Source organism: Poeciliopsis prolifica, unplaced genomic scaffold, assembly GCF_027474105.1.
Source record: "Poeciliopsis prolifica strain line A6 unplaced genomic scaffold, Auburn_PproV2 SCAFFOLD028, whole genome shotgun sequence".
Taxonomy (NCBI): Eukaryota; Metazoa; Chordata; class Actinopteri; order Cyprinodontiformes; family Poeciliidae; genus Poeciliopsis; species Poeciliopsis prolifica.
In genome coordinates this window covers 4,453,808-4,470,166 of record NW_026562403.1, presented here as the reverse complement: position 1 = coordinate 4,470,166, position 16,359 = coordinate 4,453,808, and the positions used below count along the sequence as shown (strand labels likewise).

General features: G+C 40.3%; 2 protein-coding genes across 4 annotated transcripts; both read left to right on the top strand.

Annotated features, from left to right (window-relative positions):
• The first annotated feature begins 678 nt into the window (after nucleotides 1-678).
• On the top strand, nucleotides 679-7,137 carry LOC129372216 (acyl-CoA dehydrogenase family member 11-like). 2 transcript variants are annotated; one of them, XM_055049337.1, is made up of 15 exons: nucleotides 679-718; nucleotides 1,706-2,008; nucleotides 2,146-2,381; nucleotides 2,476-2,575; nucleotides 2,921-3,038; nucleotides 3,336-3,478; nucleotides 3,556-3,708; nucleotides 4,548-4,642; nucleotides 4,725-4,824; nucleotides 5,249-5,389; nucleotides 5,467-5,559; nucleotides 5,632-5,739; nucleotides 5,820-5,991; nucleotides 6,382-6,448; nucleotides 6,541-7,137. In XM_055049337.1, exons 2-15 carry the CDS (start codon nucleotides 1,724-1,726, stop codon nucleotides 6,653-6,655), a joined length of 1,926 nt encoding a protein of 641 aa, XP_054905312.1. In that variant the 5' UTR covers nucleotides 679-718; nucleotides 1,706-1,723; the 3' UTR covers nucleotides 6,656-7,137. The 2 variants fall into 2 exon arrangements, with proteins under 2 accessions (XP_054905312.1, XP_054905311.1); XM_055049336.1 differs by having other exon boundaries at nucleotides 689-718; nucleotides 1,709-2,008.
• A 512-nt stretch (nucleotides 7,138-7,649) lies between these two features.
• Nucleotides 7,650-16,252, top strand: slc8b1 (solute carrier family 8 member B1). Of its 2 annotated transcripts, none has more exons than XM_055048918.1 (15): nucleotides 7,650-8,122; nucleotides 9,161-9,313; nucleotides 9,804-9,856; nucleotides 10,166-10,223; nucleotides 11,006-11,111; nucleotides 11,198-11,365; nucleotides 12,572-12,685; nucleotides 12,764-12,841; nucleotides 12,922-13,052; nucleotides 13,143-13,284; nucleotides 13,385-13,506; nucleotides 14,553-14,706; nucleotides 14,795-14,875; nucleotides 15,674-15,738; nucleotides 15,813-16,252. In XM_055048918.1, the coding sequence occupies exons 1-15, from the start codon at nucleotides 7,973-7,975 to the stop codon at nucleotides 15,999-16,001; spliced, it is 1,764 nt and encodes a 587-aa protein (XP_054904893.1). In that variant the 5' UTR covers nucleotides 7,650-7,972; the 3' UTR covers nucleotides 16,002-16,252. The 2 variants fall into 2 exon arrangements, with proteins under 2 accessions (XP_054904893.1, XP_054904894.1); XM_055048919.1 differs by having other exon boundaries at nucleotides 7,651-8,122; nucleotides 12,767-12,841.
• Nucleotides 16,253-16,359: the final 107 nt, after the last annotated feature.

Genomic DNA, 16,359 nt, shown 5'->3' with positions numbered 1-16,359 from the left:
CCAGGAAAGTCTCCTTACCATGATGCTTAATAAGAAGTGAAATCCATGTTATTTTCATTTGTGGATGAAGACCCAACTAGGTAAATAGTTTGAATCCATAAATCTTAGAAGTGATATACAGAATTAATCAGAAAAAAAATATTTTGTAAAGGAAGAATGATGCACATAGTGGGGGTTTTGTTTATTTTGTTTTTGTAGAAGGTCTTGTGGTGGAAGTATTTATTGTAATTAATGACATTGAGATTCCTTGTGAGTTAATGAGATTTATTCAATTGCCTGCAAAGGAAGATCATCACCACACAACAACCATGTTATTATGGCGAGAGACTGAGATAACCCTCAGAGTGCAGCACATTTATACAAGCATAGTCAATATTTTTAAGGTACGAAGCCAAAAGAAGTCCTGTTTTTTTTTTGTTTGTTTGTTTTTTTGTTTTTTTGTTTTTTAAACGTAGCAAATGGTTAAAAAGCAGCATAAAAATAATGTGTTAAAATTCACACATTCCACTGGGGAAAAAAAGTCATGTTAAAAGAATAAGAAAGAAAAAAACATCAGTGGATGCCAACCTTTAATAATTTACTGCTGCACCTACAACAAAAAATAAATTGAATGTTTTGGTTTTAATGTGACAAAAATTCAACGGATGTCGATCCATTCGACTTTTATTTTGAAGGCGAGATACTTTGCTTCCTGCTGCTGCTGCTCAGCTGACGCCAGGTAAGGATCTCTGCACGTCGCTTACACCTGACGGCCTTTTAAATCTGGTGTGAATGAGTTTCAGCAGTCAAGTGGGTGACAAAGCCACACTGCGAGCAGTGACAGCATCTATATCTGAAGCGTCATCTGCGTCGTTAAATCCAGCCCGTTCACTCAGTAATTACTTCCTGTTGACAAACTGAAAAACCAAAAATCAACTAGAGACCAACAGGTTTGAGTGAAATTAAACGCTAAATTTGACAGAGCAACAAGTTAATACAAATGCTGCAGCGAGATCTGCATAAACAGGACAACGGAGTCAAATGAACTCTGACCCACTTCTGGGACAGATTCGGTTCCGTTCACCTGATGTTTTTCATTTTATTACACGGCATCACAATCAAAGCCTTGTCAGTGTTTATCAGTTAAATAGCAAAGGCAATTTATACTCTTTCCTCTCTTGTTAATCTTATAAATAACAAAATGTCTCTAAAATAGACAGCACAAACATTTCAAGTAGATTTCATAGAAAACATGGTTGAAAAACAAACAAACAAAAACAATTGTATTATTTTTACATGGACTTTTTTCAGAAGAATCTTATGCGGATTCCAGACGACCTGTCATGATTTATTGATATCATATCAGTCCACCAAATCAGACACCCTCCTTTCCATGACTAAAAATAATGTTATATATTTATAAGAACTGTTTACAAACCCGGTTTCAGTGTAAGGGCTTGAAATCACCTGGAGAATCCAGAGAGGGTTAACCATTGTCTATTAAAACCGTTGAGCTGTTTTAAAGTAATGTTCCTCTGATAAACACTTGAAATGAATACAACCACAGGCAGGAAGGACCCAGGATTATTATTGTTTGGATGATAAGGGCACTAAACAACTAAAATCTTCAAAGCTAACTGCTATAGACTATGCTACTGCAATTAAAGATTCATTTATTTGCAGTTTTGTCGCAGAAGCAATTTGCCAGTCCGCTTGTTTCTGTTAGCAGGTAGATCCTGAGGCCATGGCAGCGTCCTCAGCCGTCCTGAGCAGACGTCTAGCTGGTTGCAGGTTGTGGTGTGGCGTCACTCGACTTCTGGTCCACATCAGATCAGCCAGTGCAGCGGAGCCCGGAGCAAGAAAATCGGATGAAGAACATCTGTGGGAGGCAGCATCGGATGCAGCAGCTTCCCTGCCGTTCGGCAGAGCCAGGGTCGGATTGTTCTTTCAGGAACAGCCAGTCCTGAAGAATCCGTTTCTGGAGGATGCCTTGCTTAGAGGATACCTAAAGAGACACGTGCCTCTGGAGGTATTCTGAGGAAATGTCACCCCATGCAATGTTTTTGTACGATTTGTGAATATTACAATAATCCAGACATCCTGAAAACAGCTCAACTAAATAAGGGAGACTGGATCCTCAATGTTAAGGTGATTCTCTGTGTTTAGTCTTGTTCTCAGGCTATTTTGTCTGACTTGAATGCCTTTGGAGAGCGTGTGGCGAAAGACATCGACACGTGGGGTAGAGAGTGCGAGCTCAACCCTCCTCGCCTGGTGCATTTTGATCCCTGGGGTCGGAGAGTGGACCACATTGTGACCTCTGAGGCCTGGAAGCGTCTCAAAGACCTCTCAGCGCAGGAAGGACTGGTTGCCATCGGCTATGACAAGTCATTTGGGGAGTGGAGGTAAGCCTATTCTTATTTTTTCTTCCTACTTCAGTTTAAAAACCAGATTTGATCCCTTCCTGTTGGATTACTTTTGTGTGTGTGTGCATTCCAGGCGAGTTTACCAGATGAGCAAGTTGTACATATTCTCCCCGTCGTCCGGCCTCTACACCTGTCCTCTCGCCATGACAGATGGAGCCGCAAAGGTCATTCAGGTAAGTTTAAAATCCATAGACCATGACGATTTATGCTACGCCCCATCACTTAGTGATCATCATGTGACAAAATGTGAAAAAGTTCAACGGATGTGAGTATGAATATTTTTGCACAGCAATTTGTCTTAATAAGGTTTTCAGCAAGGCTGCGTAATGTTAAAAACAATTAATCGTTCCCCTATTTATTTACACTTAAACTAAACCCACAACAATAACTCCAACATGTTTCTGCAGCTTTTAGAATTTGAAGGAAATGTCTTGCATCAAAGCAAAACTCATTTCAGTAAATTTAAAATCTGCTAAGTTATCAGATCAGTCAGGGATTGAGTGTCTGTGTTTATAAAGTCTGTAGGGATTTCGCCGCCAGCGGAAGAAGCGTATCGTCGCTTGACCAGCCGACAGCCTGAGCGTTTCTGGACGTCTGGACAGTGGATGACTGAGAGACAGGGAGGATCTGATGTGGGTCAGTAGAAATGCGTTGATCTGCTGTGAATCAGTGTTGCCTTCATTCTACAGTTGAACAACAGGGGGCACTGTCTGCAACGGAGCGGTGGCATGAAATTCAAACTCAGGAGAATGACTCCTGCATATTTATGAATCACCCAGATCCCACTGTACGATTAACAGCATAGGAACTTATTTAAATATCTACTTATCTAATAATGCCAGGACTCAGGAATCTTCTCCCACTGAGTTTGAATTTTTCAAAATGGCAAATAAAACTCTTCTCTTATTTATCTCCGTTTCTCTATGTCTTCAGGCACTGGCACGGAGACGGTGGCCGTTCCCCAAGCAGACGGCTCCTATAGACTACACGGCTTCAAGTGGTTCACGTCGGCCACAGACGCAGACATGACTCTCACCTTGGCAAGAGTTCAGGACCGATCTGGATCAACAACCCCAGTACTGCAGATTCCCACCAACGTCACCCTGCAGTCAGTGAATGCACCATTTCTAGCAGACCTTGTCTCTGTCCGCAGGGCAGCAGGGGGCTGTCTCTTTTTTACGCAGAGGTGAGTCGATCTGAGGACGGCCGCCTGAGGGGTATTGAAGTCCAGAGACTGAAGGACAAGCTGGGGACACGACAGATGCCGACTGCTGAGCTGCTGCTGGACGGCCTGCCTGCATACAGAGTCAGTGGCGTTTGCTTGATTTTCACTCAAGCAGCACTTTATTAATTCTTGCAAGGATGAGAACAACAAGCAGACATGTTCAGTATTCATTCAGTTTGACCTGTTCTAACTAGACAGAGAGTCACTACGTCATACTTGGGTTTCTTGCTGTGAGTATGGAAACCAATGTTCTGACTCATCAGTGCACTTTAACAAAGACCTTTAAAGTATTCAAAATAAAAGATTTCTCCACCTCTATCTAAACCCTCCATAACTCCTAGCAGAGAGCAAATACAATAAATCTCTCAGAAATGTAGCTGTTGCTGCAAAATGATATTAATATCTTTTTTCCAGATATAAAAATTATTCAAAGAAACTATGGTCTAAAATTCCACTAACATGAACTTTCTTTTATTGATTCAGAAAAACTTTTGTGGATTTTATCATTTGTTTCTAACCCAGAAACCCAGTTTTCAGAAAGAAAATTATCCTTTATTTCAAACTGTAAATGCTGTGCAGCATAATGGTGCCAAACTGGAATTTCTAACGTTTGCCTTGACTTGCACTACTTTTCAAATCAATTTTATTTAATCTCCTTAGCTTTGAGCTTTTAACTGTAAGCAGCTCCAAACATGCTGGGCTTATCTGCAATTTGAACATCACACTTAAATATTTTATCGTGGTCAATGTGAGGAGCAGGAGATCATTCCTGAATATTTGGGTTTCTATGTTTTGACTCTCAGGCTGAGTGCTCTTGCTTCTGTTCTATTGTAACTATTTTTCATTCGTAATGCAGCGCCTCATGTTCTCGTGCTGCTTTGCTGCTCTGTCTGATCCAGATATTGTTCCTCTATCACCAGCTCTCAGAGGAAGGCAGAGGCGTGGCCTCCATAGCCAACATGCTGACAATAACCAGGATTCACAACAGCGTCTCTGCAGCCGCTGCGATGAGAAGGCAGGACCCCACATCCTATCCCTGAGTTCTGACTCTGTGGAGGCCTCTCCTCAGTAAGCTGATTAAATGTGTCTGCTCACAGAGTGCTCCAGTTGGCGCGTGACTATGCCACCCGCCGCACCGCCTTCGGAAAGCTTCTTAAAGACCACCCACTGCATATGCAGACGCTTGCAAGAATGGAGGTAAGGCAGCAGAGGTGGAATGTAATAACTTACACAAATAAATTCACATATTTTGAACTTTTTCAGATTTTGTCACTTTTTGCTTTGTGTGTTCTTAGGTAATTCCTGGATAGTGTTCCAGAACATAACTAAATTAGTTGTCAAATTATTTAATTTCCCTTTGGGAATAATTAAATACTTTTGAATTTGAATGTGAATTAATTTATTTATTTTTTTTAGATGGTGAGGTTTATTGTCCTGCTTTTAAAAAAATCATCCGAACAGCATAATGGTGCCACCACCTTCTCATCATCATAGATATGTTGCATTTGGGCTGCAGTTTTAGATTTTTGCTCAACACGGCCTTCAGCATGTGGGCCAAAAAGTTTCAGTTTGACTCTTACCTAACCAGAGGACCTTCTTCCATGTGTTTTGGTTTGAACAGGTGGAGACGCGTGCAGCTTTTCTTCTTGTGATGGATGTGTGCCGTCTGTTGGGTCGAGAGGAGAGCGGCCTGGCCAGCCAGCTCGACCTGCACCTCCTTCGTCTGCTCACCCCTGTGGTCAAACTGTACACCGGGAAGCAGGTGAGCTGCTTTTGCAAATATAAAACCAGATTTTTGATCTCACTATTCCGAGTATCTGACCTATGTGTTTCTCTCAGGCTGTGGCTGTTGTGTCTGAGGGCCTGGAAAGCTTTGGCGGACAGGGATACATCGAAGACACTGGGATGCCTGGAATACTCCGTGATGCCCAGGTGGCGTTGCTACCAACCACCTTTTTCTGCCTTTTTCTGATTTTCGAAACTCACATATTGATTCTCTTGCAGGTGTTGAGTATATGGGAAGGAACAACAAATGTTTTGTCTCTGGATGTGCTGCGCTGCGTGGCCCGTAGTTCAGGAATGGTTCTGCATGCTTACTTTGCACACGTCAAGGTACGGAGTGGATACCAGAACCTGTTGGGCAAGGTGTGTTATTGGAAGCAGGTGAAGCAGCTGTGGCCGTTTTCTTGCAGTCGCTGCTTGCGGGTGCCTCGGGTGTTTCCTCACTGGACCCGGCTGTAAAAGCAGTTGGTGGTGCTCTGTCTGAACTGGAGCAGTTTGTTCAGATAGCCGCTTCCAGATCACCCAGTTACCTGGAACTGGCAGCCAGAGACCTGGCATACAGCCTGGCTCGCATATATGCGGGTGAGAGTTTCACAAGCACTTGTGACGCCAGATATGCAACAACTTCAGTTCTGTTCAAATGCATTCACACTACTAGAACCGTTTGCATTTTGTAAAATCAGGACGACAAATTTGAATGTATCCTATTCTGATTTTTCTCCTGAAGGCAACTGTTTGCACTCCTTGATTTTTATAAATACAAATGCACACCACACTCTTCAGATTTCTTCTAAATAGAAAAAAACTGTAATTTTTCCTTCTGCTTCACAATTTGCCTCAAATGTTTTGCAAGCAGCTGTGCATGACAGAGCAATACATATCTTATTATAAATTTCTACTGCTGCATTGATCTAATAATCCTTGGCGTTACATCAGTGCTTTAAAGTGGCTTTCCTCACCGTGCGTTAACAGGTGCTCTTCTCATTGACCATGCATGCTGGAAAGATGCCTCCCCAAATGACACCTATGCAGCTCTCAGGTATGTCAAACCAAAAACCGACTGATTAAAACTCATTTTCAAAATAAGCACATATTGCATGTTCATTCATCATGTTTGTTTTGCTTTATTAGATGGTGTGAACAGGAGCTGTGTCTGGTGGCATCTAAACAGAAGAGAGGCTGCTATGAATCCAGCAGTGCATCCATGGATGCTGCACTGGTTTATGATAACCTTATTCAAAAGTGAACATCCTTCATATGCTGATAGATTTATGGTCTGAACTGGTGTAGTGAGCGTATTATTACTATTAATAAAGAAAATTCTGCCTTCCATAATCGCATCAAGAATGACGTTCCAGATAATAAATCTTTCTGTTTTTAGGATACTAACCTTTTTGATAGTATTAGTCATGATTTTCTGCCATGGTTTTACTCAATTAGCAGTTATTAAAAAAGCAAAGCTTAGGTAACAGATGCAATAGAAGAAGGACTGTGACTGATGAAAATGCATGAGGCATGTTTCCTAGTTCGGGTGTGAAAAAGTGTGCTCTTATTAATAATACATAATAAGGATAATATTGATATTTACATGACCTGATTCATATTTCCTTTATGCCCTGTCATAATAAATTATATCAAAAGATGCACACAAAGCATATTGAGAATGATGACAAAAGATGCACAACTTTGTATTTTGAATATGCAATAAAAAGTCTTGTAAAAATTCAACACTAAAAGTATTCATTTTTGTTTTTTATTTTTCAGTTCTTTATGCATATTGAGTGAAAAATATGTAATTAAATCTGCAAATAAAGTAACCTGGAAAAATATTCTCGTTATCTCTTTACAAATACAAATCTTAATGCTTTGTTTGTTGAGATTTTATGATGAACCCAAAGTTGTGTTCATCATAACTTTGTAATAGTTAATGACTAACAAACTTGCATAAATGAATACACAGTACTAAAAGTCTACTACAGTTTTGAAAATCCTAGTTTGGTGCAACTTTATTTCTTTATTTTCTGTTATTTCTGAATGAAATCCAGAACAACAAGAAATTGCCTTCTGCTAATCTCACAACTGGCAAACACTCAAATTGTGTGTAATTTCAGGTGAGAAAAAAAATGTAAAGGCCTCAGAAGTTTGTGATGAAAAAAAAAATAGCATTTTGAAACTGCTTGACAAAAAATGACAGGAGCATTAAAAAAAATTTATTACATTTTATTGACAGCTTGACGTTTTTCCCATTTCAAAGGTCGCATCTCGGTGTTTTCGACGAGTCATTGAACGCAACACGGGTCTGCAGAAACGGTGGGAGGAGCTGCAGAGGAAGGTGAACTAATGTTCACCGAATCTTAGCGCTCAGTGTTCACAAACAAGCCAGTGTCAGCGCGGCGCAGGACGGCTGCAGGAAGATAAACAACAACAACAACAAAGCTGCTATTTTTAGATTGTTCTTGCAGCTTCTCTGGTTTAATCAAAACAGACAGGAGGGCTCCACCAGGGTCCCGTTAATCCACCAGCGGCAGTATGAACGCGGTTCCAGGATAAGCAGTGGATCCCCATGTCTGTCAGTGGTTTCCTGGCTCTGCTGCTGGCCTTGTCGCCCGGCGGCCAGCTGCTCGTCTCGGGCGCCGGGAACTCCAGCACCCAGCCCGGCGTCGGATTAGCTGGAGCGACAGGTTTTGCCACGATGTCTGGAAGCAGCGACGAGGTGGGTGAGACTCGATCACTGGTTTTCTGAAGGGAAACAAACTGACAGAATAAATACCTGCAGTTTACGCTCAGCCGTCACCTGGTTAATGTGAGGCGACAGGTGTGGAGGAAGCGCTTTCTGTGATGACGTGTTCGTTATGCAGGTGCATGGTCCTTTTTCCAGAAAATCATGTCTCTAGTTATAAATAAACTATTAAAAACAAGCTCAAGAGCAGCTTGATCTTAAAAATAGTTTTGTGTTGTCCCTTGGTGAAATTGTTTTAATTTCACAAATTTAAAGTTGTTTATATATATATATATATATATATATATATATATATATATATATATATATATATATATATATATATATTACGGGAAACGTGACTCGCTGCCCAGGGCATCACCGTATGGGGGGCGGCACAGCCACTTATTTTTACATGCCCAGAGGTAAACAGATTCCCCTTGATGCATTCTAAAAGTACTTTGCATTAATGGCACTGAAGTTGGTATCCAATCAGAATAGTGCAATCCTGCTGAATAAACGAATTTATTCAGGCTGTTGACTGCATTTCTTCAAAGACCTGAAATACTTAGGCAGATCAGGACTTGCCATAACTGATGCAGCCATGAGATCTGCTGAAGGAAAACATCCATTCATTTACTTATGACCTCTAATAACTTTACAGTGCTTTGGTTATGCAGCAGGACTGTGATCCAAATAGTTAAAAATATGAAGATTCTGGACTGGCTTTCCAGTGTTACTGAATTAAAGAATACAGATCAAAATATGCTTCAGTGACTGATTACATTTGTACTTAAGAAACTTTACAATGTGATTATCACAGCTAGAGCTGGTCATCACACAACATATTGTTTTTAGGCTAAAGTGCTACTACCATTTGCGTTATGTGCTTTGTGTTGCACTTTTTTTGTCATAGAATTAATAAATCAGTTTTGATGGTGAAACTCGCAGCGATGCAGTTCCTTATACTTTTACTTCATCCTGATGCCAGTGCTCCTGTCTACATGTTAAGAAAGTTGTTTATTTGTGCAGTGTGACCGTGTGATGAACTACAGCGCTGCAGAGCGATGTGCGTTCGTGAAGAGGACGCCGGACTGCTCCATGGAGGACGGCTTCATCAACTACCTCAGACTGGCCTTCTGCTTGCTGCCTCCCAACCTCACTCCTCTCACCATCACCCTCTGTGTAAGACCTGTGCATACATCTGTGTGTGTGTGTGTGTGTGTGTGTGTGTGTGTGTGTGTGTGTGTGTGTGTGTGTGTGTGTGTGTGTATTTGCACGTGAAGCAGAGTCATAAAGCAACAGGAAAATCATCAGCAGATCATGAGGAAGTTGACTGTTGACTGTGGAAGAAGTGGGACTGGTTTCTGATTTATAACTGTAGTTTCACTGTTGGCTAAATCGTGTAATTTCACTTGGACTCCTCGGTATCTTCACTTCCTCCAGTAAATGAAAGAATGAAACTGTCTCACATGAAAAACTGAACAAGTGATGATTGTGTCAACAGAAATAATCCTGTTGAGAAGGGTAATTTATAATGACTTTAAAAAAAAAGGTAAACAGTGTGTAGTTAACCAGTTATTCAGTATGAATAGGAACCACTTTCCTGTTTGCATTTGAGAAAACTGAGTGTGACCAAACATAACAGCAGCTTGTCTTCACTGTGTCCCTGCAGATTGTTTGGCTGCTCGTCTTGTTTCTCATTCTTGGACTTGCTGCCTCAAAGTTGTAAGTATCTCTCAGCAGCATGTTCCTCTGGCTGCTCACAGTTTCAGATAGTGAAAGGGCTCGTGAGCTCACTTCACACACATATATACACTCTTAGCCCTGTCAGCTTTATGGTCACATGAGTCCCATGACTGTAGACAGCTTTCACTATTCAGATATGGGTTTAAATCTATGAAAGGAAGCAGATATTTCTGCACTTGGTTTTATCCTACCTGTTGTAACACTGTGCCGCTGTTCAGCCAGTTGTTGAAAGTTTGAAAGAAACATTTATAAATACATTTTATTATGTTTTTTTTTTCCCCTCCCCAGTTTTTGCCCCAACCTGTCGGCCATCTCCTCCACTCTTCGCTGCTCTCACAACGTGGCTGTATCCTTTCTCCACTTCTTTTGAGAGTGTGCAGAGAGTATTTGGTCTCCTTTTCTAACTTAATTATGTTGATAATCATGTTTCTGTGTGTTTATGTGAACAAGTCCAGTATGAAATACTTTAAACTATAATTTAAGGTATTATAATGTAATGTCTTGTAGTAACAAGACATTACAATTCTGGTTGTTCTAAAATAATCTGACGTCATAATTTAATAATGTAATTATCTAACATGTTTTATTTATTTTGGTTTTATCCATCAAAATAAGAAATCCTGTTGAATAAACATCTGCATGTTTCTCAGAATATAAAATCTTCTTGCACTTCTGCTCTTTATAGAGTTACACTGAGATCACATTGATATTAATTAGGCAGTCTTCTTCAACAACTAGCCTGCAGTCGTCCGATTTACAGATGTCCTCCTCCTATTGACAGCTCAATTTCCTCACCAAGACTTTGTGTTTTTTGATATTGAAAATATTTCAGAACAGTAAAATTTGACTTTCTTGCAAGTGCAGCTACCGTTATTTTGCCAGCTGACCGTCAGGGGACAGCAACACGTGAAAAGAGCAATATGACATTACGCCACGCTCCATGCTAATGTGTTACTCTGGTACATTTCCTGGGATCCCTTTAACATGACTTTTAAGTCTTAAGAATTGTTTAGCTGGACATTTTGTTGCTCTTAAAGTGGCGCTTTTTAAAACCTTGGTAGAACTTGATACCAGTAATCAGCGTATGCTTGGTGGTGAACTGTTTCTTTGACTGCAACATGTGCTGAGGGTGTGACGTTTCTTGCTTTGGGAAATGGAGCTCCAGACATCTTCAGTGCCATGGCAGCAATCTCCCATCCGCACACTGCTGGGCTGGCTGTCGGAGCCCTGTTTGGTACACGGAGGCTCGTTATTTCTCTGACAAGCAGAAAGCTAAGTTAACAAAAGTATTTAAATGAGAAAACATGTGTGTCCTTGCAGGAGCTGGTATATTTGTCACCACAGTGGTTGCAGGAAGTGTCGCACTGGTGAAACCATTTGCCGTGGCTTCTCGTCCGTTTCTGCGTGATGTCGTCTTCTACATGATTGCAGTGTTTTGGACCTTTGACATCCTCTACAGAGGCACTACAACCCTGGGAGAGACACTGGGTAAACACAAACAGTCTGAGGGGATGTCTTGAGTGGATAGGTGGCTCTCGGTACATTTTAAATGTTTCTCAGAAGATTGGGACATTAAAAAAAATATAAAGAAAGGTTCTTAATACAGAAATGTTATGTCAACACAGTCATGGGAAGATTACTGAGTTGGCAGGAGTTCAGCAAACAGGTTGACAAGTTGCTAAAGAGGCTGGTTACTGTATCCATTTATATTAATGGAAAATTGAGTGGAAGAAAAAAATGGGACAGACATTATCAAGATGCTGATTTTGGTCTTATTATATGTTCTTATTATTTTGGTCCTGCTTGCACAACCAAAAGCATCAACACCCGCTTTAATGTCCAGCAATGCATGCAGTAACGTTGATATTCTAATTATTTTACAAGTCTTTCCGTCATGTTCATTCAATGAGTCACTGTTTAACAAGAGAACCTCCAGCAGGTTCAGAAGCAGAGAGCCTAATCTGGAGTCTCTCAACCTGCTGTCAGCACGTTACCTGATTGTCTGGTTTGTTTAGTTGTTAGAATATTCAGGGATTTGTCTAAAGTTACAACACAAGTTAGGAATTTGCAGTTAATAGAGCCACTGATACGATCAACATGTCACCAGAAGAAGACCATTTGTTGGGTGTCTATGTCAGTTCCAGAAACATTTAAACCCAAATGAGACTTGATTAAAGAGAATACCATATATATTAAGAATATCTTTGCACTGTTGGCTTTTTTCCAGATCCAAGGCCAAGACAGACAGATATAATCAACATCTGAGTATTCTTCAGAGTCACCCAGCCATGCTTTTAATGCCAGCCTTGTAGTTTAGTTTCTCAACACTGGAGGTGGATTTCAAACATGCAATTCAGTGTTGAGAAGCTGAAAAAAATAACCTCTTAGACGAAAACTTAGTGGTCAAAATCATATTTTAGTTTTTAAAAAGTTAATGAGACAAATTTTAAAATGCTCAGACCTTAGATGAAATGACATTGTATATTTTCTAAATATTTTATGCCATATTTCACACAAATGCAGATCTGATCCCTGTTTAGACATGTCAAGTCTAAGCAAAGCTCTGCTTGACCACTTGCTGGTATTTGTAGACATTTTAGCTATTATATTAAAAAAACATTTCCATTCAATTATCGAAACTGCAGAAGTACAAACAGGTCTGACTGACTCTGTTTTTCTCTTCTTGTTTTCCAGGATACCTGTTTCTCTATCTGGTTTATGTTCTGACCGTTCTTATCAGTTCATGCATCTATAACCGGCAAAAAAATTCTGCTACAAACGACATCCAACACGCTCCACAGATTCCAGGTTAGACCTTTATATTCAAATGCTCCACGTGCGTTTTCTTTCTGCTGTTATTTTACTGGTGAGTATCTTTCCTTGAAGCAGAGCTGAACTCGTCTGACTCCTCTGATGATGACGATGTTCCCAGCATGAGAGGCGGGACGATCCAGGAGGAATACGGTAAGAATGCATGGGCACCACCGATTATTTCCTGCGTGATTCACACCATATAAAGACAGGCGATTGTGCTGCTGCTGTAGAATCTGAGTACAGGCCGCTTCTGCCCTACTCTGAGTCCACAAGTGAAATCCTGCTGAGTTCTTTGAATCCGGTGGACAACAGGAAGTGGAGAAGGAAACCGTGGACCTGGAAAGTTGTTAAAGTAGTGAAGGTCCGTACAAATCTGGTGAACAGAGCAACAGGAAGAACTCCGATTTGTTGTCGGTGATGTAATGTTGCGTTCCTGTCATCTGGCTGTAAGACTCCACTGGAGGTGCTGCTCCTGCTCTGCGTCCCTGTGGTGGACCCGGATAAAGAAGATAGAAACTGGAGGAGACCGCTCAACTCCCTCCATATGATCACTGCTCCTCTGCTGTGTGTCCTCGTCTTCCAGTCTGGAGCATGTGAGCACTTTTCGACACAATTAATTGATGACATTACAAAAGAATTATGTAGTCTAAATAAAGAATTATGTCGTCTAAATACTGATTCTTGGTAATCCAGATGGAGGCGTCATGATCCAGGGGGAGTTTCCTGTCTGGCTGCTGATTCTCCTGCTGGGAATGTTTGTGGCTGCTATCGTTTTCTGCACCACTGCCAATGACCATCCTCCCAAATATCACCCTGTAAGTGCTTTTGTTAATCCAAATCAGGAGTGGATAGAATTATATTTGTGTAAAACAGGAAAGACAAAAAGAAATCGGTCGGATTAAATATGTGAAAGGTATATATTTATAAATGCCTTGTAAAAGTAGCCGTTGCTCTCTTTTCAGGTTACGACCACAACTGTGCATTTCATTCAAATGTTATTTGATAAAGTAGCTATAACTGTAAGATGTTTAAATCTTTTGTCAAATCATAATTTGGAAAGTGTGGTGTGCATTTGCATTAATTTGTAGAACCAGTGTTTACTTCAGTAGCAGCTGTAAATCTTTGGGGGGGATGCTTACTCGCTTTGCCCAGTTGGAGGTTAATATCCTGGGCTTTTATGTTTGCAAAACATCTCAAATACAGTCAGACTGGACAGTGAGCTTCCATCAATAGCAATTAAAGTCTTGTCACATGTTTTCTTCTGGTTTTGGACACATGGCTACATGGCTACAACACGCTTTTTATGTATAGGCATACATTAAATGCCAATAAGTACTTTGGGAGAACAAAATAAACATTTTCTGCAATTTAAGCCCTAGTTGGCAGTTCTTTTCTGCTGATACTTTTTCTAACCAGGACCTTTTTTTTTTTTTTTGTGGGATGTTTGACAAATACTTTGTGATTGGTGTGAAGCGGTTGTGGTTACTGCAGTAGCAAAGTCTACAGTAGTAGAGACCTGTTTGGAAATCCTGGTAGTTTTCGTCTCAGTTTGCGGGATTACTGCAAAATTCATGACTCAATGCAATCAACTGTCTATTGCTGCTACATGTTCGCTCAGGAGGATGTAATGTTTGCAAATCAGTGACTCGACATCACCCTCATTGGACTGAACGCTATTTATGAATTAAGCTGCACTTAACTGTGTTGTTTAATAACTGGAATTGTTTTTTAATGTACGTTATCGTTTACAAAATTTATTGGACTGAAATTGGTACGTTTATTTGTTCCTCAGTATGACATTTTTTGCTTTTAAATACTTTCTGCTTTATTATGTTGACTTGTTACCTCTCTGTTCCCTCAGCTTTTTGCATTTTTGGGCTTTGCGGTGAGCGCGGTGCTGATTAGTGCCGCAGCGTCAGAGGTGGTCAGTCTTCTGCACATGCTCGGTGTGGTGTTGAGACTCAGCAACACCGTGCTGGGCTTGACTCTTCTGGCCTGGGGCAACAGCATCGGAGGTGATTTCTGATAATCCAAGTCTGTTCACAAGAATAAATCTAATTCCCATTTAACTGTCTGATGTGTGACTGATGCTCTCTGTTTCAGACCTGTTTTCTGACATCACCATTGCCCGGCAGGGATACCCACGCATGGCCATAGCTGCTTGCTTTGGAGGGATCATTTTCAGTATCCTTTATTTTCATGTCCACTTGAAGACGTACACATCTTTCTGACATGCATTGAAAACATTTTTGGAAAGAGACAAGGGACAGAATTTAAGTTTGGAACGGAAATTTAGCGCCTTTAAGTTTGGTTATTTTCAGGGATAGAATTATGGAGTATTCTGCTGAATTCTGAACAAAGTAAATGTTTTTAAAAATTAGCCTTATTTAAAACAAGAAAAAAAAACAGTAAAATGAATAGGAGTTGTTTAATCCAGGGCAGTGATAAAGATTCATAAATATGCTGGGGATTTTTTTTAACTATTACTTTGAAACTATTTGAAAAAAATGGGGAAAGAAGCTGTTCAAATGATTCATGTGAGGTAGTGATGTTTATACTTAGTACTTTTTAAGCATGTTTAAAGATATTGGATAGCTGAAAGATGAAACATTAACATTATGCCAAGGACAAAAAAAGTAAAAGCATCAGTTTCTATAGATGCTGCAAGAACAAATAAAAATGGCAAGATTTAATATTTTTTCTAAGTCAAGTTCAGCCAGCTGTTATGTTTAATAACAAGTTTAAAATATCAAAGTTCATTATTTACTCCTGGAGTAAATAATGGCGTTTCCATGTAATGCCTTGTAATAGCAGCTTAACTTGTAATAGCCTGTTTTATTGAACATCAAAACCTGCTTTATCATTGTCATTTTTTGCTCCTTAATGTATTGGAAATACTTTATCCGCTGAACGACATCAAACATGTTTTAAATGGATATATTTATATAAAAGGAAAACTATGGGACCTTGACTGTATATCAGACATGCTGTTTGGAGTCGGGTCGGGATGTCTGATGCAGATGTATGAAACGCACTCTTCTGTGCAGGTAATCCTCTCCTTTGATATTGAGAGACAGCGTTTTGAACGGTATGAAGCTGATTCTCTTGTTTTCGTCCGCAGTTTGAGTCGGAGGGCTTGTTGACGTGGATTCTTGCAGGAGCTCTGGGTTTGTCTTTGGTCCTGTCTTTTCTCATCGTTCCGCTCAGCCAGTTCCACTTGGGTCGGTCCTACGGCATCTTCCTCCTCATCTTCTACTGCATATTTCTTCTCATTGCACTTCTCACAGAGTTTGGGATAATCCACACTTGAGCTCATAGCGGTGACGTCATCTTCTGCTTGTAAAAATAAGCAGTAATGTACTCTGTTGCATTTACTTGATCGGACTCTCCTGTGTTTAGTCTGTGAAACTAAGTAGCTAAAGACTCCTACAAGAGCTCAGGGTGGACTAAAACCAATCACATTGTGCCTTTTATTTGTTTCTCTCTCCATGTCTTGGAGCTGGGATATTAGGATCCAGCTCATGTTGTACAAGGTCATTATGTAAAATACTGTAAATTTTCTATGACTCGACCTCTTTTTGAATTTAAACAAAAGTTTTCTGGGTTCTCAGAAAAAAAACAAACTGCTAGTTTTGTTTATTCAATTGCCATCATGATGACAACACAGC